The sequence below is a fragment of the Ornithorhynchus anatinus genome, chromosome 5 (genome assembly GCF_004115215.2).
Source record: "Ornithorhynchus anatinus isolate Pmale09 chromosome 5, mOrnAna1.pri.v4, whole genome shotgun sequence".
In the NCBI taxonomy this organism is placed as follows: Eukaryota; Metazoa; Chordata; class Mammalia; order Monotremata; family Ornithorhynchidae; genus Ornithorhynchus; species Ornithorhynchus anatinus.
The window spans coordinates 60,763,164-60,784,895 of NC_041732.1; the positions used below are offsets into that span (position 1 = coordinate 60,763,164).

At 51.0% G+C, this 21,732-nt stretch overlaps 1 protein-coding gene across 3 annotated transcripts in view; it reads right to left on the minus strand.

Annotated features, from left to right (window-relative positions):
• The window catches only part of IGSF21 (immunoglobin superfamily member 21), a 404,504-nt gene that overhangs the window by 22,529 nt on the left and 360,243 nt on the right, over positions 1–21,732 (minus strand). For all 3 annotated transcript variants that reach the window (XM_029066236.2, XM_029066237.2, XM_029066238.2), the window contains 2 exons: positions 10,393–10,508; positions 1,020–1,491 (listed from right to left, as the gene is read on the minus strand). In XM_029066236.2, coding sequence (XP_028922069.1) covers positions 1,020–1,491; positions 10,393–10,508 — 588 coding nt within the window. The remainder of the gene's footprint in view (positions 1–1,019; positions 1,492–10,392; positions 10,509–21,732) is intronic.

The window sequence follows — 21,732 nt, forward strand, 5'->3', positions numbered from 1 at the left end:
TGTGTCCAACAGGTTTTGTCTCTGGACCATCAGGTGCTGGAGCAACTGATGGCTTTTTTTCGGTGGGGGTGGTGAGGGGGTGAGTATTTCCCTTAAACGCACAGACCTAAAAAATGTGGCAGCAAGGTGCCTGACCTAAGATCCCACAGACCTCTGTCTGCCGAGAGCAGAAGCCGCACTTACCCCACCAGCTTTCCCCTCCTGACTTCTCCAAGTCATCCAAAATAATAAATAAATAATGTTGGTACTTGTTAAGCGCTTACTATGTGCCGAGCACTGTTCTAAGCGCCGGGGTAGACCCAGGGGAATCAGGTCGTCCCACGTGGGGCTCACAGTCTTCATCCCCATTTTACAGATGAGGTAACTGAGGCACCGAGAAGTGAAGCGACTTGCCCAAAGTCACACAGCTGACGAGTGGCCGAGCCGGGATTCGAACCCATGACCTCTGACTCCAAAGCCCGGGCTCTTTCCACTGAGCCACGCTGCTTCTCCAGAACACAGAGGTCAGGGTAGGGTCACACGGTGAGTCCCTGGCGGAGTTGGGATTACAAACTCATTGCTCTAGGGCTTCCCCATCCTTAGTTGGGGAACCCTGACCCTTCGGGCCTTCAATTCATCCCTCGCGTCCTTTAGGTCCCGTTACCCCCGGGTAGCGTTCGCAGCAAAACCGTCCTCCCATATTTCCAAATCCTAACTCCATCCCTTTCCCCGGGGTCCTCGGCTACCATGACGTCGAGTCCCACGGTGATCCCCGCCAGGGACGGATGAGATTCAGGAACGAAGGGGCAGAGTCACCGGGGTTGGAGAGGCTGGGCCGGAGCCCAGCCTCCCGCTCCGCAGCCAGGGATGTCACCGAGGTGCGGGGGGACAATGACTTGGGGGACCCCGTCTGTTCCCCCTTCAAGAGACTCCCTGCTGGGGGGGCCTAGGGTGGGTCGATGGCTCCAGTGGACTCGGCCTGGCTCGGCCTCTGACAGGGACTAGGGGGAGGTAAGCGACAGGGGCCGGGCGGGTCTTACCCAGCGTGACCTCGGACTGCATCGGCATGGAGAGGGCGGGGTGCTTGACCTCGCAGCTGAAGAGCGCCTCGTTGTCTATCTGTGGGTTCAGGGTCCACATGAGCAGGGCCCGCACCTCGACGGTGCCGTCGCTCACGGGGACGTGGCTGTGGTGGAGGAAGTAGACGGGCTCCGCGTCGTGGACCCAGCGCGGGAACTCCCGGCTCACCACGGTCTCCGGGATGCTCTCGGGGGTGGGGTCGGAGAGGAGGCCGGGGTCCGGGGTCCGGCCCCGGGACGGGTCCTCCGTGGGGGGCCGCCCGGCCCGGCCCTGCACGTCCAGGATGGACAGTGACTTCCGCATCTTGGTGTCGTCCAGGTCGCGGTTCAGGAGGCTGCGGAAGGCGCGGCTGTCCTGGAGGGCGGCGGCTCCGACGGGGGGCTCCGGCAGGGGGACTGCCTCGATGGGCTCCCCGTCGCGTTTGAAGTAAACCTGAAATGGCACGGGGCGGGGTGGCGGGGGGAAGGGAGGGAGGCAGGGAGGGATGGGGAAGGTTGGCTGGTGGGCACTGGTCAATCCCCGAGGGACGTGACCTTCAGACTCTGACCGGTTGCGTCCTCCGGTCCTCCTCGGTCCGCCCACCCCAGTTCCCTATCCCCTGGTTGTCCCTGAGGGGGTCTCAGGACTCGGAATCCTGCCGGCTTTCTTCGCTAAGTCCCCCTGATCTTATCTGTAATTTCTTTTTATTATTTTTCTTACTGGGTCAGCACTATCTTCCGGGCACCGTACTAAGCGCTGGGGTAGATACGAGCTTATCGGGTTAGACACAGTCCCTGTCCCACATGAGTTTCCCAGTGGTACCCTCCCATTTTACAGATGAGCGACTGAGGTCCAGAGAAGTGAAGTGACTTGTCCAAGGTCACACAGCAGACAAGTGCCGGAGCCGGGATGAGAACCCAGGTCCTTTTGACTCACCAGACCAATGCTCTACCTCTAGGCCGTGCTGCTTCTCTTCGTGATAACAACGATAATGATAAGAATGATAATAATAATAATAATAATAGCGGTATCTGTTAGGCCCTTACTTTGCTAAGTGCTGGAGTAGATATAAGATAATCAGATTGGACACAGTCCCTAAGTGCTGGAGTAGATACAAGATAATCAGATTGGGGTGCACAAACTAAGGGAGAGGGAGAATAGGTATCTAATCCCCATTTTGCAGAGGAGGAAACTGTGGCCCAGAGAAGTGAACTGACTTGTCCATGGTCATCCAGCAGGCAAGAGGAGATCCGGGTGAGAATTTGGGCCTCCTGTCGCCCAGGCCCGTGCTCTTTCCATCTGCCATCTGGCAAGGCTCACCCCAGGACCAACAGGGAGATGGCTTGGAGGGACTCCCGAATCCTTGCCAGGAATCCCAAGCTGAACGCCTGAGAGCGGGGCTGAGGAAGGTGAGTGTTTAAGGGACAACATCCCTGTACCTCCGCTTGGGGCTCAGGAAGGACAGACGTGACCGGATTTTCTGCTCAGAGCTGCCCACAGGCACCCATTCCCTGGCATTTTCCCCATTTCTTCCAGCGGGAACAGCCTCGCCCTCACAGAGAAGCAGCGTAGCCTAGCGGAGAGAGCACGGGCCCGGGAATCAGAATGACTAATCCCGGCTCCACCACTTAAAACTGATTATGGTATTTGCTAAGAGCTTGCCATGTGCCAGGAACTGTACTAAGCGCTAGGGTGGCTACAAACAAATCAGATTGGACACATTCTCTGTCCCACGTGGGGCTCCCAGTCTCGATCCCCAATTTACAGATGAGGTAACTGAGGTACAGAGAAGTTTTGACTTACCCAAGTTCACGCAGTGGACAGGTGGCGGAGCTGGGAGAAGAACCCAAGACCAGAGTCCTAGGCCTGTGATCGCTCCACTCTGTCATGCTGTTTCTTGCCTGCTGTGTAACCTTGGGCAAGTCATTTAACTTCTCTGGGACTCAGTCACATCGTCTGCGAAACGGAGGGTAAGAACGCGAGCCCTGTGTGGGACATGGACTGTGTCCAACCTGATTCATTTAGCTTAGTACCGTGACTGGCACACGATAAGCACTTAAAAACTATATAAAAAAAGAGATCTTCAGTTGAAAGGGCGGTGCCTAAGCAGAGCGCTGTTATTAGAGTCAGCACATAACAATAATGTTGGTATTGGTTAAGCGCTTACTATGTGCCGAGCACTGTTCTAAGCGCTGGGGGAGATACAGGGTCATCAGGCTGTCCCACGCGAGGCTCACAGTTAATCCCCATTTTACAGATGAGGGAACTGAGGCCCAGAGAAGTGAAGTGACTTGCCCCCAGTCACACAGCTGACAAGTGGCAGAACCGGGAGTCGAACCCATGACCTCTGACTCCGAAGCCCAGGCTCCTTCCACTGAGCCACGAGGACACGCAGGTCTCCTTCTCCAGGAGAAGTTTAGGCAAGAGAACCCGCCGTCCAGTTGGGGGAACCTGGAACACAGAGCTGTTTTAAAACTGATTCTTCCCAAAGGTAATGTCCTAGAAGGGAGTAGGAAATCATAAACCTAGGGGTGATTCCTCAACATGACTTTTAATAATAGTAATAAATAATAATAATCCTGGGATTGGTAAAGCACTGTGTGCCGGACACTGTTCTAAGTGCTAGGATGAATACAAGCAGATTGGGTTGCCAAATTGACAGTCCCTGTCCCAAATAGGGCTCGCAAGCTCAATTCCCATTTTACAGATGAGGTCACTGAGGCACAGAGAAGTGAAGCGACTAGCCCGAGGTCACACAGCGGACCAGTGGGGGAGCCGGGATTAGAACCCATTACCTTCTGACTCCCACGTCCGTGTTCCAGCCACTACACCATGCCGCTTCTTTTAAGAGAATCTCCCGCTTTTCCTGTCTCCCTCCCTAATCCTTTCCTTCCTTCCGAGGCAGCACAGCGTAGCGGAAAGAACACCGACCTGGAAATCAGGGGACCTGTGCTCTAATCCCAGCTCCAGCACTTGCCTGCTGCGTGACCTTGGGCCAGTCCCTTCCCTTTTCTGGGCCTCAGTTACCTCATCTATCAAATGTAGATAAAACTCCTGTTCTCCCACCCCCTCCTCTATCGTGTGCCCCTGTTTGAATACCTTGTGTCTTCCCCAGCATTTAGCCCAGTGTTTGGCGCATAGTGATCAGCCAATATCATGAAGCAGAGAGGCAGCGTGATTTAGTGGATAGATCATGGGTCTGGGAGTCAAAAGGGCCTGGGTTCTAATCCTGACTCCACCACTTGTCTGCAGTGTGACCTTGGGCAAGTCATTTCACTTCCTCTGGGACTCAGTTCCTTCATCTGGAAAATGGGAATGAAGACTGTAAGCCCTAAGTGGGACAGGGACTGTGTCTAACTCAATTACCTCGTATCTGCCCCGGAGTTTAGTACAGTGCCTGGAACATGGTAAGCGCTTAACAAATGCAATTATTATGATTATGATGGTGATGATACATGGGGAAAGGGCACCTGAACAAGGCTAGACCCAATCAGCCCTCCAGTCTCTAGGTTAATAATAATGTAATAAGGTGGGTATTTGTTAAGCGCTTACTACGTGCCGAGCACTGGCCTAAGCGCCGGGGTAGACACAGGGGAATCAGGTTGTCCCACGTGGGGCTCACAGTCTTGATCCCCATTTTCCAGATGAGGTAACTGAGGCACCGAGAAGTGAAGTGACTTGCCCACAGTCACACAGCTGACGAGTGGCCGAGCCGGGATTCGAACCCATGACCTCTGACTCCAGAATCCCGTGCTCTTTCCACTGAGCCACTGGGTTAGCTAATATAACGCGGGAAGATCTCCCTTGCTTAGCCTTATTTCTTCACTTTCTCCATCCAATATTTAAGGGGAAGAGAGAGGAGGTGAGCGTTGGGTGAGAGGAAGAGGAAGCTGGACGGGTGGTGGGCACAGGCAGGGGAGAGCAGGTTTGAAGGGCAGAAGGCAGGTTGGGAGTCGGAGGGAGCGTGAAGAGACCGAGGGATCACACTGGGGGAAGAGAGGAGGGAGAAAGGTGGAGTGAGAGAGAGCGGGTGTGAGGGAGTCAGGGTGGAAGTGGTGGAAGGGGGTAGGAGGCGGCCAGAGAGCACTGTGTTCTGACAGTATGAAATTGTCCTCCTGCTTCCCCGTTCGACAGGGAAATTTAGTTTTGAGCTGCAGCAATTGAATTTGTCACTTTTATATTTCAGGACATGTGCCCAGAAGCCTCTGGGGAGCAGGTGTGCTTTTAATAAATCGAATAAGTAAATCAATGTGAGAGGTGGGGCGAGGAAGCGGGTGGGTCCAGTGCGAGAGACTGGGGCGAGTAGAGGTGCCTGTTGGGGCGAGAGAGAGAGAGAGATAGAGAGAAGCTGGGAGTGGCGATGGGATGAGAGAGAATAATAATGTTGGTATTTGTTGAGCACTTACTACGTGCAGAGCACTGTTCTAAGCGCTGGGTAGAAGAGTAGATGGGGAGGACTGGGGGGAGGGGGAGAATGAAATATAGGACAGGAGAAATACGCTCGCGCTTAAAGATCTGTAAAAGCAGTTCTTCTGTGCACGATGCCCTAGTTGGGGTTTGGGTAAACAGCTTCAGAAGCAAAATCGTAATTTATGTCAGAGAATTTCCGACAAGCGCCCGACACCTCAGAGAAACGTAAATGCCGGCAGAATGGGGGGAGGTGGGCAAGAGTGAAACTTTTTTTTGAAATGTCTGAGCCGGCCGGGAAGGGCAGTCCCAGGGTCTCCGAAGGCTTTGACGGACAGAAGGAGCCTCTCCGTGATCTCTGGAGGCCCATCTACTTCGAGGGAAGCAAGCGTTGGGACAGAGCAGATGCGAGCGGCAGTTGCGGAAGACACCGGGGGGGGGGCAGTGGTTTTTTAAAAATTATTATTACTGTTTTCGCTAAGCTCTTACTAGGTACCAAACACTGTACTAAGCTCTGAAACGGTTACAAGATAATTAGGTTAGACAAAGTCCCTCCCTACGAGGGACTCACAGGCTAAGTAGGAGGAAGAGAGAGTATTGAATCACCATTTTGCAGATGAGGAAACTGAGGCCCAGAGAAGTGATTTGCCCCAGGTTACAGAGCAGTCAAGTGGCAGAGCTGGGTTTAGAACTCAGGTCCTCTGATTCCCAGGCCTTTACTCCGTTCGCTAGGCCGCCCTGCTTCCGGAAGATTGCGGAGGACAGGTGCTATGAGATCCTGGACAACCAGTGGCCCCCAGCGCCTCAGACCGGGCCTCTTAAAGCGGGGCGGTTGCTACGTCGCCGTTGGCCTTCGGGGTCTCGGCTGGCCGACGGGTGACGGAGCGGCGGCGGGAGGCGGTGACTCCTCGAACGTTTTCGCTCTCCACACCGGCTCGTTCCTCTCAGCGGGTTTTCAATCACTCAGTGGGCAGTATTATTTAATAATAATGTCGGTATTTGTTAAGCGCTTACTATGTGCAGAGCACCGTTCGAAGCGCTGGGGGGAGATACGGGCCGATCGGTTTGTCCCTCGGGCGGCTCACAGTCTTAATCCCCATTTTACAGATGAGGTAACTGAGGCCCAGAGAAGTCAAGTGACTTGCCCGCAGTCACCCAGCTGATAAGTGGCAGAGCCGGAATTCGAACCCATGACCCCGAATGATAATTTGGTATTTGTTAAGCGCTCACTATGTGCCGGACACCGTTCTAAGCGCTGGGTAGATACAAGGTAATCAGGTTGTCCCACGCGGGGCTCACAGTCTTAATCCCCATTTTCCAGATGAGGTAACTGAGGCACAGAGAAGTTAAGTGACTTGCCCAAAGTCACACAGCTCTCAAGCCCACGCTCTTTCCACGGAGCTACGCTGCTTTAAGCACTTACTGTGTGCAGAGCACTTTACTCAGAGCTCGGAAGAGCAAAGTAGAATAGATAGGGTTGATCCCTGGCCTCCAAGAATTAATAATGTTGGTATTTGTTAAGCGCTTACGAGCGCTGTTCTAAGCGCTGGGGTAGATACAGGGGAAGCAGGTCGTCCCACGTGAGGCTTACAGTCTTGATCCCCATTTTCCAGATGAGGTCACTGAGGCCCAGAGAAGTGAAGTGACTCGCCCCCGGTCGCCCTGCTGACAAGCGGCAGAGCCGGGAGTCGAACTCATGACCTCTGACTCCGAAGCCCGGGCTCTTTCCGCCGAGCCACGGACCTACCCCCCTAGGTCTGCCACCCCGGCAGCCGGTCTGCCCAACGTCTGGTTCTCCCCCACAGGTCCTGCCCCGGCGTGGACCGTCGGCTACTGGGCTCGGGGCAGAGGGTGGCGTTCGACCGAGTGATTGAAAACCCGCTGAGAGGAACGAGCCGGTGTGGAGAGCGAAAACGTTCGAGGAGTCACCGCCTCCCGCCGCCGCTCCGTCACCCGTCGGCCAGCCGAGACCCCGAAGGCCAACGGCGACGTAGCAACCGCCCCGCTTTAAGAGGCCCGGTCTGAGGCGCTGGGGGCCACTGGTTGTCCAGGATCTCATAGCACCTGTCCTCCGCAATCTTCCGGAAGCAGGGCGGCCTAGCGAACGGAGTAAAGGCCTGGGAATCAGAGGACCTGAGTTCTAAACCCAGCTCTGCCACTTGACTGCTCTGTAACCTGGGGCAAATCACTTCTCTGGGCCTCAGTTTCCTCATCTGCAAAATGGTGATTCAATACTCTCTCTTCCTCCTACTTAGCCTGCGAGTCCCTCGTGGGGAGGCACTAAAAATGGCGATTAAGACTGGGAGCCCCACGTGGGACAACCCGATTCCCCCGTGTCTACCCCAGCGCTTAGAACGGTGCTCGGCACAGAGTAAGCGCTTAACAAATACCAACGTTACTATTATTATAGTCACCGCGCCCCGTGCCAGGTACCGTGGCTGGGGAAGTACTTGCCTCTGGGAGCGATGGCTATTTGCTCTCTGAGGGCTCACTCTCTACGTCCTTGAGCCTCTTCCCTTCTCTCAGGGTGACATTAGCGACAGCCCTGAACCATGAAAATAAACCCTGGCCCACATGCCGCGTGGCTCAGTGAAAAGAGCCTGGCCTTGGGAGTCGTGGGTTCGAATCCCGGCTCTGCCACTTGTCATCTGTGGGACTGTGGGCAAGTCACTCCACTTCTCGGTACCTCAATCACCTCAAATGGGGATTAAGACCTTCAGCCTCACGAGGGACGACCCGATGACCCCATATCTCCCCCGGCGCTCAGAACGGTGCTCCGCACATAGTAAGCGCTTAACCAATACCGACATCATCATCACCGAAGGACTCTGGGTAGAGAAGCAGTACGGCTTAGAGGAAAGAGCAAGAGCCTTGGTGGCAGAGGATGTGAGTTCTATTCCTGGCTGCACCACTTCCCGGCTGTGTGACCTTGGGTAAGTCGCTACATTTCTCTGTGCCTCAGTTTCTTCATCCTTAAAAAGTGGGGATTAAATACCTCTTAGACTCTAGTTATTATTATTATTATTTTGGTATTTGTTAAGCTCTTACTATGTGCCAGGCTCTGTCCTAAGCACTGGAGTGGAGAGAAGCAAATTGGGTTGGACACAGTCCCTGTCCCACCTGGGGCTCACAGTCTCGATCCCCATTATACAGACGAGGTAACTGAGGCCCAGAGAAGTGAAGAAACTTGCCTAAGGTCACACAGCAGACGGGGCTCTGCCCACCACGCCGTGCAGCCTCTCTAGGGGATAGGGACTGGATCCAACCTGATAAACTTGTATCTACCCAGCACTTAGCACAGTGCTCGACAAGTAGTAAGCACTTAGCAAAAACCATAAACAACAATAATGATAATAATGTTGGTATTTGTTAAGCGCTTGCTATGTGCAGAGCACCGTTCTAAGCGCTGGGGTAGATACAGGGTCATCAGGTTGTCCCACGTGAGGCTCACAGTTAATCCCCATTTTACAGAGGAGGGTACTGAGGCACCGAGAAGTGAAGTGACTTGCCCACAGTCACAGAGCTGCCAAGTGGCAGGGCCGGGATTCGAACCCATGAACTCTGACTCCCGAGCCCGGGCTCTTTCCAGTGAGCCATGCCGCTTCTCTAATAATAATGAACACAATAATAATAAACACTTCTCATAGAAAGTGAGGCCTGGGTTCTAATCCTGGGTCCACCACTTGTCCGCTCTGTGACCTGATACTAAACCTCTCCCAGGTAACCCTAGAGCATTCCGTGGAAACGGGGCAGATCGATAGCTCTTCGGTGGATCGGGCAGGGAACATATTTACCAACTCTACTGTATTGTACTCTCCCAAGCACATAGTACAGTGCTCTGCAAGCACTAAGTGCTCAGTATATACCATTGAGTGACTGGTTGATTGTTTCTTTCTCCTGTTGCATCATTGTTGGGTTTAAGATTTGCTAAAGGTCCCAGAGAGAGCTCTGTCTGTTTTTTGCTCCCCGTAGGCATGGCCCCTACACGGGAGACCAGACTGCAGGCTGAGTTGGAGAGGAAAGTGTGTTCTCTCCCCTGCACCTCATCCAGAGTCAGTCTGCCGTGTGGAAGGAGGAGGACCGGCCTGGGAGTCGGAGGATTTGGATTCTAATCCCACCTTTTGCCATTTGCCTGCTGAGTGACCTTGGACAAGTCATTTCATTTCCCTGTGCCTGAGTTTCTTCATCCGTAAAATGGGGATTTGATAACTAGTCTTCACCCTAATTAGTGCTCTACAATACTGAGAGTGTTAAAAATAATAATAATAATGTTGGTATCTGTTAAGCGCTTACTATGGGCAGAGCACCGTTCTAAGCGCTGGGTAGACACAGGGGAATCAGGTCGTCCCACGTGGGGCTCACGGTCTTCATCCCCATTTTCCAGAGGAAGGTCACTGAGGCCCAGAGAAGTGAAGTGACTTGCCCACAGTCACACAGCTGACAAGCGGCCGAGCCGGGATTCGAACCCATGACCTCTGACTCCAAAGCCCGGGCTCTCGCCACTGAGCCACGCTGCTTCTCAAGTGTTCCCAAAATACAACTGATTATTGAGAATGCGGGCACTACGAGGGACGAAGGCTGTATCTGATCTAATCTACATCAGCATTTTTTACCGTGCTTGGCACACAGTAAGTGATAATAATGTTGGTATCTGTTAAGCGCCTACTATGTGCCGAGCACTGTTCTAAGCGCTTGGGTAGATACAGGGTAATCAGGTCGTCCCACGTGAGGCTCACAATCTTCACCCCCTTTTCCAGATGAGGTAACTGAGGCACAGAGAAGTGAAGCGACTTGCCCACGGTCACACAGCTGACAAGGGGCAGGGCCGGGATTCGAACCCATGACCTCTGACTCCCAAGCCCGGGCTCTTTCCACTGAGCCGCGCTGCTTCTCCGAATGTCCAAGTTATGATCAGGATTGTTAATTAGGGGCTCCAGAGAGACTCACCATGGGGGCTGGTTTTCCTCCGGCGACGACGCAGACGAGGGTGAAGTTCTGGGCCTGATAGCGGCTGAAGGGGGCAGGAGAATCAGCTGCGAGGACCGCGATGGAAGTGGGAGGAGCTGGGAGAGGGGGAGAAGACAGACAGTAGCTCAGAGCGTGGGACACAAGCCTGGGACCTAGAAGCCCACCCAATCTGCGTGCAGAACGCTGGCTCCCGGCCACCTCGGGGAAAGAGAAGTGAAGCCGGGTCAGATCTTGGCTCGCGCCTCCCCTCTGCCTGGACCGTCCCTCTGTCGCCTCTTCATCTAAGTGGTCGTTGGCATTTTCAGGCAGAAGCCGCACACGACACCTCAGAAGCACCGCACGGTGCAGCTACCTAGGATTCCAGGGCGGGGATTGTCTCTCTTTATCGGTGTATTGTATTTTCCCAAGCACTTAGTACAGTCCTCTGCACACAGTAAGCGCTCAATAAATACGACTGAATGAAATAATATTACCTTGACATACAGAGCCACGGTTATTTGATACATTACCCCAAGGTACAGTTTCCCCACCATATCTAGAGCCCAGAGATACAGTCATTATTGTTTTATACGTTACCCTGAGTAACAATTATTCATTCATTCCTTCAACAGTATTTATTGAGCGCTTACTATGGGCAGGGCACCGTACTAAGCGCTTGGAATGTACAAATCGGTAACAGATAGAGTCGGTCCCCGCCGTTTGAGGGGCTTAGGGTCTAACCGGGGCAACAATCACTCCATCATCTATGTTCTCTAGGGATAGAGTCATTAGCCTCTGGTGTTATCCCAAGTGACTGTTACCCCACAATGCCAAGAGCCCGGAGACACAACCGTTATCTTTTGACGCATTACCCCAAGTTACATTTATCCCACGATTCCAGAGAGCCTGGGGATGCTGTCGTCATCGCTCGATGCGTCACCCCAAATTCCAGTTACCCAAGATGCGGAGAACTCGGGGATACAGTCTTCATTATTTGAAACTTTGCCCAAGTACATTTGCCCCACAGTGCAGACGACCTGGAGATACGGTCGTTGTCGTTTGATACGTTAGCCCTAGTCAAAGTCGGCCCGTGATATATAAAGCCTGGAGATACAGCTATTATTGTTTGATGGATTTCTCTAGGTTAAAGCCACCCGACGATACGTGAATCCCGGTTATCACTCCACCATTGTTTGTCACCTTGACAGTGCCATGCAACCTTGTTCATTTATTTATATTAATGTCTGTCTCCCCCACTAGACTGTGAGCGCATTTGGGGCAGGGAATGTGTTTGTTTTATATTGTACTCTCCCAAGCACTTAGGACAGTGCTTTGCACACCATAAGTGCTCAATAAATATAACTGAATGAATGAATAAAGAGGATGAAAATAATGAAGGCATTATGGTCTCTCTCCACCTCCAAGTATAGATTTGGGGATCTAAAAGTCTAGTATTAATTCTGAAAAAAGCAAACAAATTTCTAAAAATGATATATGTTGGTATTTGTTAGGCGCTTACTATGTGCAGAGCACTGTTCTAAGCGCTGGAGTAGACATAGGGGAATCAGGTTGTCCCACATGGGGCTCACAGTCTTAATTCCCATTTTACAGATGAGGTAACTGAGGCCCAGAGAAGTGAAGTGACTTGCCCACAGTCACACAGCTGACAAGTGGCAGAGCTGGGATTCGAACTCATGACCTCTGACTCCAAAGCCCGAGCTCTTTCCACTGAGCCACGCTGCTTCTCTTTCAAAGATCTCTGTCAAATGATCAAAGAATACCACCATCACAAAGGTTCAAATTCCTCAGAAAGGGTTGATCTGCTACAAGGTGCTTCGAGAGGACAAGAAGAAGCCTGCTGTTTAACCTAAAAAAGACAAGTTCTTCATCGGCGTTGAAAAACCACTGCCAAAGAAAAATAAGTTTCTATCTCTGCAGCATCCTCCAAAGTTTATAATCCCACAACTTCTCATTAGTTAACATTATAATATTATTCTTTGAATTATCCAAACAACAAATAAAGAGTAACTTGGTTGTTTTTATCAGTACCATCCTTAGTCGAAGAGGAATTCCAGGTTTTTCTAGAGGTTCTGGAACAAATTTTAATTTGTAATATGTTAAGTCTATGGGAAAAGGTATCCCATGATACATAGAAGCAGCGTGGCTCAGTGGAAAGAGCCAGGGCTTGAGAGGTCATGGGTTTGAATCCCTGCTCTGCCACTTGTCAGCTGTGTGACTGTGGGCAAGTCACTTCACTTCTCTGGGCCTCAGTTACCTCACCTGTAAAATGGGGATGAAGACTGTGAGCCTCACGTGGGACAACCCGATTACCCTGTCTCTACCCCAGCGCTTAGAACATGTGCTCTGCACATAGTAAGCGCTTAACAAACACCACGATTGGGCTGACTTTTCAAGGGACACGACCCAGTTGTATTGGGGGGTAGGCTGGTGCTGTCTGGGAAATGTAGGTCTGGGTCAGGGCCGATAACCCGAGAACTGGGTTCCCTGAATCTTAAGAGCGAGATGGAAGTCTCCCACTCCCACTCGGAGGTGCAATCCCTCTTCTAGGCCATTGGATTCCAAGGGTCACTGGATCTCCCTCTGGAATTTCCACGGGCCACACGCTGGGGAGCTAGGAGGATCACATGGCACTCTGCATGAACATTTATATGTGATTTGCATGGCAGTAAAAGTTGTCCTTGATTCACACCGTCCACAGAGAAACTGCAACTGGTTTATTGAGTCCCTTGAGGAAGAATGATCTTCAGTATCTCTCCCATTCACGGGTCCTGCTTCAGAGCTAGGAATAGGGAAGGATGATTCAATCAATCAAATAATCATATTTACTGAGCACTGGACTAAGAGCTTGGGAGGGTCCGATACAACAGAGTTATTTGACACGTTCCCTGCCCACAGTGAGCTTACAGTCTAGAGGGGGAGGGGGCTGAATAGGTCAGGGTGGACTATGGGGAGAGAGGAACAATATTAGGGCTCTTCATATTATATACATACATATTCATATTACATTACATATCCATAATTCATTTATTTATGTTAATGTCTGCCTCCCCCTCTAGACTTTAGCTTGTTATGGGCAGGGAATGTGTCTGTTTATTGTTATATCGTAATAATGATAATAATAATGATGTTGGTATTTGTTAAGCGCTTATTATGTGCAGAGTACTGTTCTAAGCGCTGGGGGAAATACAGGGTAATCAGGTTGTCCCACGTGAGGCTCACAGTTAATCCCCATTTGACAGATGAGGTAACTGAGGCACAGAGAAGTTAATAATAACGTTGGTAATGTTGGTATTTGTTAAGCGCTTACTATGTGCCGAGCACCGTTCTAAGCGCTGGGGTAGACCCAGGGGAATCGGGTTGTCCCACGTGGGGCTCACAGTCTTCATCCCCATTTTACAGATGAGGGAACTGAGGCGCCGAGAAGTGAAGTGACTTGCCCAAAGTCACACAGCTGACAAGTGGCCGAGCCGGGATTCGAACCCATGACCTCTGACTCCAAAGCCTGTGCTCTTTCCACTGAGCCACGCTGCTTCTCTAAGCAGTGGGCAAGTTAAGTGACTGGCCCACAGTCACACAGCTGACAAGTGGCAGAGCTGGGATTGTACTTTCCCAAGTGCTTAGTACAGTGCTCGGCACATAGTAAGCATTCAATAAATATGAATGATTGATTAACCGATCTTCAGAGAGAGGGGGTAAAGCCTGGGAGGGGACATGCCTGAGGTGACAACTACCATAGAGTTGTGACCCACCAATTCCCACACCTCCGGAAAGGGTGACTTCCATTATAGTTAGATGGTGGAACGGGAAAGACGACTCAAAGGAGAAAGAGAGCTCACCCTGCAAGGCGGGACAAGCGCAAAGAGTGAGAAGGAGAACAGACCTGGGAGTGGATAGAGCACAGTCCTGGGAGTTAGAGGATGTGGGCTCTAATTCTGGCTCCATCACTTGCTTGCTGTGTGACCTTGGGCAAATCACTTCACTTCTCTGTGCCTCAGTTACCTCATCAGTGAAATGGGGATTAAGATCTTGAGCCCCATGTGGGACATGGACCGTGTTAAACTTGATTTGCTTGTATCTAACCCAGAGCTTAATACGTCTGGCACGTAGTAAGCACTTGATAAATACCATTATAATAAAAAAAGTTTTTAAACCAGGCAGGCCAGAAATATCAAAATAATAATAATAATGATAATATCCATTACATGCTTAGTTTATGCCAGGTGCCAAACTAAATGCTGAGGTAGAGACAGGATTATCAGGTCTGATGGGAGTCCATGTCCCACATGGGCTCACTGTCTAAGTAGGAGGGAGAACAGGTATTGAATTCCTACTTCACAGGTATAGAAACTGAGGCACAGAGAATTGAAGCGACTTATCCCAGGTCACAGAGCAGGGAAGTGGCAGAGCCAGGACTAGAACCCAAGACCTTCTGACTCCCAGGCCCATGCTTCTATCCACTAGGCCATGCTGCTTCTCTCTCTCTCTCTGAACTCTTAAAGTGTCGCTGAGGGTAGGGATGGGCAGGGGTTCGATCTCCATTTTAAGAAAGAAAACTGCAGAATAGAGCGGGTAAGAGGAATGCCCTAGGTCACCAGCAACAGACCCAGGTCTAGAAAGCAGTGTAACAATAACAGTGACAGTATTTGTTAATGTGCCAAGCACTGTTCTAAGCGCTGATAGTTCCCGCACCACTGAGAAGGTTTTCCATGACAGCAGCGATGCTAAGAGCATCAAATTGGCCACCCTGCCACCCTGCTCAGTCGATGACAAGGAAGTAGGAGACTCCTGACACGTCTGAGAAGTGCAGCCTGTTCTCCAGCATCCACCTCTAATGGCTTTCCCAGCCCGGATGAAACCTCAAAGACACGGAGGCCATGTTTTTGGAAATTTCCCAAGGTGAGGCGGTGATGGCATTAGGGGAAGATCCAGAAATCAGACACACAGTCACTAAGACTCAGTACCGTCCCCTCTTCTATGCCCAAAGAAATTCCGCCGCTTCCATAGAATTAAAAGCACTATTCTGTCAATAAGCTCCGTGTCTTCACCACATCCCTCTGTGGGAGGGAGGGAGGGAGGGAAGAGAGGACAGGAGGTAGTATCCTTATCTTACAAATGAAGAAAGCAACCCATTTACCCACTGTTGGACCTCGGGCAACTCACTTCACTTCTCTGGGCCCCGGTTTCCTCATCTGTAAAATGGGGATTCTGCCTTGGACCACGAGCCTCACGTTGGACAGAGACTGTTCACAGTCTATCTTGTGTTTGGCACGTAGTAAGCACTTATTATTATTATTATTGCTATTAATCATAATAATTATAATAATGCCAAGATGGCATGCGTGAAGCGCTTACTTTGTCAAGCACTGTTCTAAGCATTGGGGTAGATACATGTTAATCAGCTTAGACACAGTCTCTGTCCCACATGGTGCTCACAGTCTTAATCCCCATTATACAAATGAGGTAACTGAGGCACAGAGAAGTGAAGTGATTTGTCCAAAGTCACCCAGCAGATAAGTGGAGGAGCGGGGATTAGAACCCGGGACCTTCTGACTTCCACGCCAGCGCTCCACTGACTAGGCCATGTTATTATTATTATTTTAATCAGAGAGGTTAAGCAGCTGACCCAAGCTTACACAGAGAGCATGCGGCAGAGTAAGCGGGGGATGAGAACCAAGCTTTTCTCCCTTGAATCAATCGTTGATATTTATTGAGCGTGCCCAACTCTTTTCATTACTTCTCTGGTCGCAGGAGTCCCTTAACTCTCTCCAACTTCCCTCACCCCCCGCCCTGCTCCTCTGATTCATGCCCAGCCAAAGTTCATCCTTTGCCCCTCAGTACCCGGCGCCAGTTGGCCGGTGGCCGGATCTCCGACGGATGCGGAAGGATGGCGCGGGGCACCTCTGATCGACAGTTGCCGGCATTCTCCGGTGAGGGTGAAGATCCAGGGGCAGAGAAAAACCCCAACTCCCTGGTTTATGTGGAAATTCAATCTTGAACCGAACCTCCACAGCGGCTGAGGCTGGGCCTCCCTCACCCCCTCCAAATGAGCGGTGGCGAGATGAACACATCTTCCGGGGGCCCGGCATTGGTGGCAATCGACCTTTTTATGTGGCAGCTGCTCAGAGGCCTGTCTCTCTCCGCTGCACACTGTCACCCACCTCTTTCGGTGTAATTACAGCAGTGGGAGAGCACTGCACAAATGATGTTGAGAAATGGCTTTCCCTCCGCTTCCTAGGTGGGACCTCGTAAATTCTCCCTTACTACCCTTGGGGAGCAGGCTTTTGGGCTTTGGGCTCCCTCTGGAAGTGTCTGAATAATAATAATAATAATTATTATTATATTTGTTAAGAGGTTCCTATGTGCCAAGCACTGAACTTAGAAATGGGACAGATACCAGATAATTTATTCATTCATTCAATCACATTTATCGAGTGCTAACTGTGTGCAGAGCACTGTGCTAACTGCTTGGAAAGTGCTGTACAGCTATAAAGAGACACAATCCCTAACCGCAATGGGTTTACGGTCTAGAGGACGGGCTTACCTCAGTGAGGCCTAGAGGATAGAGCATGAAACTGGGAATTCTCAGAGTTGCTGTGAGAGTCATGGAAATGGAGGCCCAAACCTCTATGGGAATCTCACTCGCCTACAGTCACGCAGCTGACAAGGGGCTGAGCCGGGACTCGGACCCATGACCTCTGACTCCCAAGCCCGGGGCTCTTTCCACTGAGCCACGCTGCTTCCCGTCACTCTCACTCGGCTGATGTGTGGAGGACCCAGTGGGAATTCTGGGGAGATTCGAGGACCCAGAGAAGACAAAGTAAAATGGTGAGAGAGAAGTCCTACTTTCAGGGGGTGTCTCGGCATCGACGAAACGGGACCCCCCCCCCCTTGCTGAAATCCTCCTCACACTATCTGCCCACCATACCAGACTCGAGAGACCACCAGAAATTGGACGGTCCAGAATGAAATTGTGTGAATGGGCATCTACCTGCTTATGGGCATGATGTTCCTGCACCCTAGTTACCTTTGCCAACGCCTCTTTCAGGGAAACAAGCCATCAATCAACGGTATTTATTGAATGATTACTACGTGCCGAACACCGTCGCTTCAGAGAGTACAATACGACGGAGGCGGTAGACCTATTCTCTGCCCACAACGAGCTTACAGTCTAGTTCCTCAGACTTCAAATGTGTGGAAGGGAGCTGGAGGAGTGAGAGACGAGGAGAGACTCCATGGTTTGAGCTTCCAGAGACCCTCACTCCGGTTCTTCTGGAAGTCTCCCTGACTTCTGACCTCCTGGTGTCTTACTGGTCTGTCATTCCACCTGCTCTGATTAGCCCAATGTGGGTAAGCAGCGTGGCTCAGTGGAAAGAGCTCGGGCTTTGGAGTCAGAGGTCATGGGTTCGAATCCCGGCTCGGCCACTTGTCAGCTGTGTGACTGTGGGCAAGTCACTTCACGTCTCTGTGCCTCAGTTACCTCACCTGGAAAATGGGGATGAAGACTGTGAGCCCCACGTTACAGTCAACCTGATTCCCCTGTGTCTACCCCAGCGCTTAGAACGGTGCTCTGCACATAGTAAGCGCTTAACAAATACCAACATTATTATTATTATTGGTTCCCAGGTCTCTTTTGGGGCTTGGGACCCCATGCAATCTCTTTGGTCCAAGAGACCACCAGGTCTTTCCCCAGGGGACCAACCCTTCTTGTGCCCTCCTCTGTGCCCTACCCTATAGCCATGCCAGCCTGAGTTAGGATTCCACTGACTCTTCCATGCTCGAGCGGTTTATGTGACAATATATTAAATGTGTTTAAGCTCCTTTAGAATTGGTGCCGTTTCTCGATATGTGAAATATATGGCGTGTGACATGAATATGTTTTAAACCGCAGTAAAACCGGCCAATTTGGGGATGTTTTCAATATATTTCAGACATATATTATCTACACAGCAATTTCACCATATACCATATTAGCTGGGGTAAAAGGACGCGGTCTTTAAAGTCAGATTCCCCTTGAAAAGGTCTCGTGTCATAGGATGCATTCAAACATGCAGCGTAACCAGATCACCTAGTCCTCCTTCTCTCTTCCCCCTGCCCCACCACTGTCATTAAGAAACCCGTTCCTTGACTATCTAGACGTTTCAGGTGGGAGGCCTATTGAGAGCTAGAAATAGCTGGGAAATTAGGTCACAGCGTGTAGCCCCATGCTTATATCCCGGTAGAGAATCAGCTATTTACTGTTTATTAGTTGAGTGCTATTCTTTGCACCCAATTATTGAGACACAAATTGGAAACCCTCAAGCGTGAACTCACTAAAATCTCCTTCCTGGGACTTCCTCCCGCTATGTACTCTACAGGACAGTGCTCTCCCCATCTTCAAAGCATTAATAAAATCATACTTCTTCCAGGGAGTCTTCCCTGACTAATCCCTCATCTCCCCCTCCTATTTTCCCTCCATTTTGGTTCACCTGTGTACTTGAGTCTGTACCCTCTATGCACAGCCCGTTGTTGGGCAGGGATTGTCTCTATCTGTTGCCGAATTGTCCCTTCCAAGCACTTAGTACAGCGCTCTGCACATAGTAAGCGCTCAATAAATACGATTGAATGAATGAATGAATGAACCTTGGTACTCACCCAACCCCCAGAACACTTATGTCCGTATCCTTAAGCTCTGCTACTTCCTCCACTTATAATTTCTTCCATTAGGAAGCGTTTCCTGGGCCTAATAATAATGTTGGTATTTGTTAAGCGCTTACTATGTGCAGAGCACCGTTCTAAGCGCTGGGGTAGGCACAGGGGAATCAGGTTGTCCCACGTGGGGCTCACAGTCTTAATCCCCATTTTCCAGGTGAGGTAACCGAGGCACAGAGAAGTGAAGTGACTTGCCCACAGTCACACAGCTGACAAGTGGCCGAGCCGGGATTCGAACCCATGACCTCTGACTCCGAAGCCCGTGCTCTTTCCACTGAGCCACGCTGCCTAATCAAAATCTCTTCTGTTTGCTCATGATCCATCCTTAATCCATCCACCCCCTCCAGACTGTAAGCTCGTTACGGACAGGGAACGGGTCTGCTAATTCTGTTGTATTGTACTCTACCAAGTACTGAGCGTAGTGCTCTGCACGTAGTAAGAGCTCAGGAAATACGATTGATTGATTGATTAGGGAAGCAGTGTGGCTCAGTGTAAAGAGCCTGGGCTTCGGAGTCAGAGGTCATGGGTTCAATTCCCGGCTCTGCCACTCGTCAGCTGTGTGACTGTGGGCAAGTCACTTCACTTCTCTGGGCCTCAGTTACCTCATCTGTAAAATGGGGATTAACTGTGAGCCTCACGTGGGACGACCCGATTACCCTGTGTCTACCCCAGCGCTTAGAACAGTGCTTGGCACATAGTAGCGTTTAAGAAATACCAACATTATTATTATTATTGATTGAACCTAACCAAGGATAGTCTTTGTGTGTGCCTAGTACTGGGGGGACTGTGGATCACACCTTGGCCTTCTCAGCCACGTGAGCTCCCAAAGGTGAATTTCACCAGCAGAGGCATCGTCTTTGAGTCCGAAGGACAGCTAGAGATAATGGAGGTGGAGACCGTTGGGTCACCACCAGCCTTCATATAATTGAAAATGGTCATTAATTTATCCCTCAGCCCTTCCCGTATTTATGGCTTCCACCCCCTCTGACCTCGCCTCAAAGGTTCTGCCTTTCCACCCATTCATCATTCCGTTGCTCCTTCTCAGGACCCTCTTCAGCTCCCTCCTAAAATGAGCCGCTCAAGGTCAGTCATGAGATGAGAGCGGTTTAATGTAGGGGCTGACTTCGTCTCCTCCCCTGGTTCCCATCTCTGGAGTAGTCTCAGAAACCCCGGCACTTTTTTTTTTTATTGTATTTGTTAGAGCTTACTATGTGCCGGGCACGGCACTCAACAGTGGGGCATTTACAAGGTAATCAGGTTGGACAGGGACCATGACCTACACGGGGTTCACGGTTTTAATCCCCAATTTACAGAGGAGGTGACTGAGGCACTGAGGAGTGAAGTGACGTGGCCAAGGTCACCCAACAGTCAAGTGGCAGAGCCAGGATTAGAACCCAGGTCCTCCTGACTCCCAAGACCCAGCTCCGCTAGGCCACAGCTGCTTCTTAACCCCCTTTATGTTGCTTACTGTCCCTCAGAGGTGCCTATCCCTCTCCTGGGCCGCTTCCCAACCTGGATCCTCCATCCAGATTGCCCCCGCCCCCTCCTCAGGCTGGAGTCCCTAAGGGCAAATGGCCCGAGATAGCCCCTAGGAGCCCCAACTAAAGGAGGGAGAGACTGAGCAAATCTGGTCTGGTCCTGTCAGGAAGAATGTGATTTCCTTGATTTCCGGTACTGAGGCCCCAGTGCAGCTCCCTGATGTTCTTCACTCCCACTGGGCCCAGGAAACAACTTCCACCATAATCTCCCCTATCGGCCTTGCCGCGTGGAACGATCCTCCATCGCTGAGGTTTTTTGGGGGGGGGTGGTATTTGTTAAGCACTTACTATGTGCCGAACACTGTTGTAAAAGCTGGGGTTTATATAAGGCAATCGATTTGGACATAGTCCCATGTCCCACGTGGGGCTCACAGACTTAACCCCCACGTCACAGTTGAGGGAACTGAGGCCCAGAGAAGTTGTTATTTGCCCAAGGTCACACGGCAGACAAGTGATGAAGCCCGGATTAGACCCCAGGTCCTTCTGACTCCCGGGCCCGTGCTCTATCGAGGGACTCCCAGGGGAGTCTTTACTCCTGAGGATCGCTAAGAAGAGGAGAGCTCCCGCTGCCTGGGTTGCTTTGATCCTCATAATAATGATAATAATAATGAAAAAATATTATTATTATTGATAATAATTGAAGTATTTGTTGAGCACTTTCAACGTGCCAAGCGCTGCACTAAGATCTGGGGTAGAAATATGATAATTTGGTTGGATCCGGTCCTCGTTCCACACTCACAGTCTGTGAGGGAGAACGGGTATTCAATCTCCATTTCACCGATGGGAAAACGGAGGCCCAGACAAGTAAAGTGACTTTACCCAAGGTCTCACGGCAGACAAGTGGCAGAACCGGGACGAGAATCCAGGTTCCTGCTGCCACTGTGAAAGCAGAATATTGAGCTGGGCCTGACTAATGGGTAAATGACTTTTTTAAGGTTTTCACGGCACTGTCTCTCCCGGAAGTTGGAGCACAGACTCAATGAGCTTGACGACCACTAGAGATTTTTTCCGGCCCTGGATTTTCCAGTTTTCTATCCCTTCCTTCATTTCTGACACAACCTTCTGATTCAGTTACCAGAGGGGTTCTGCTCTC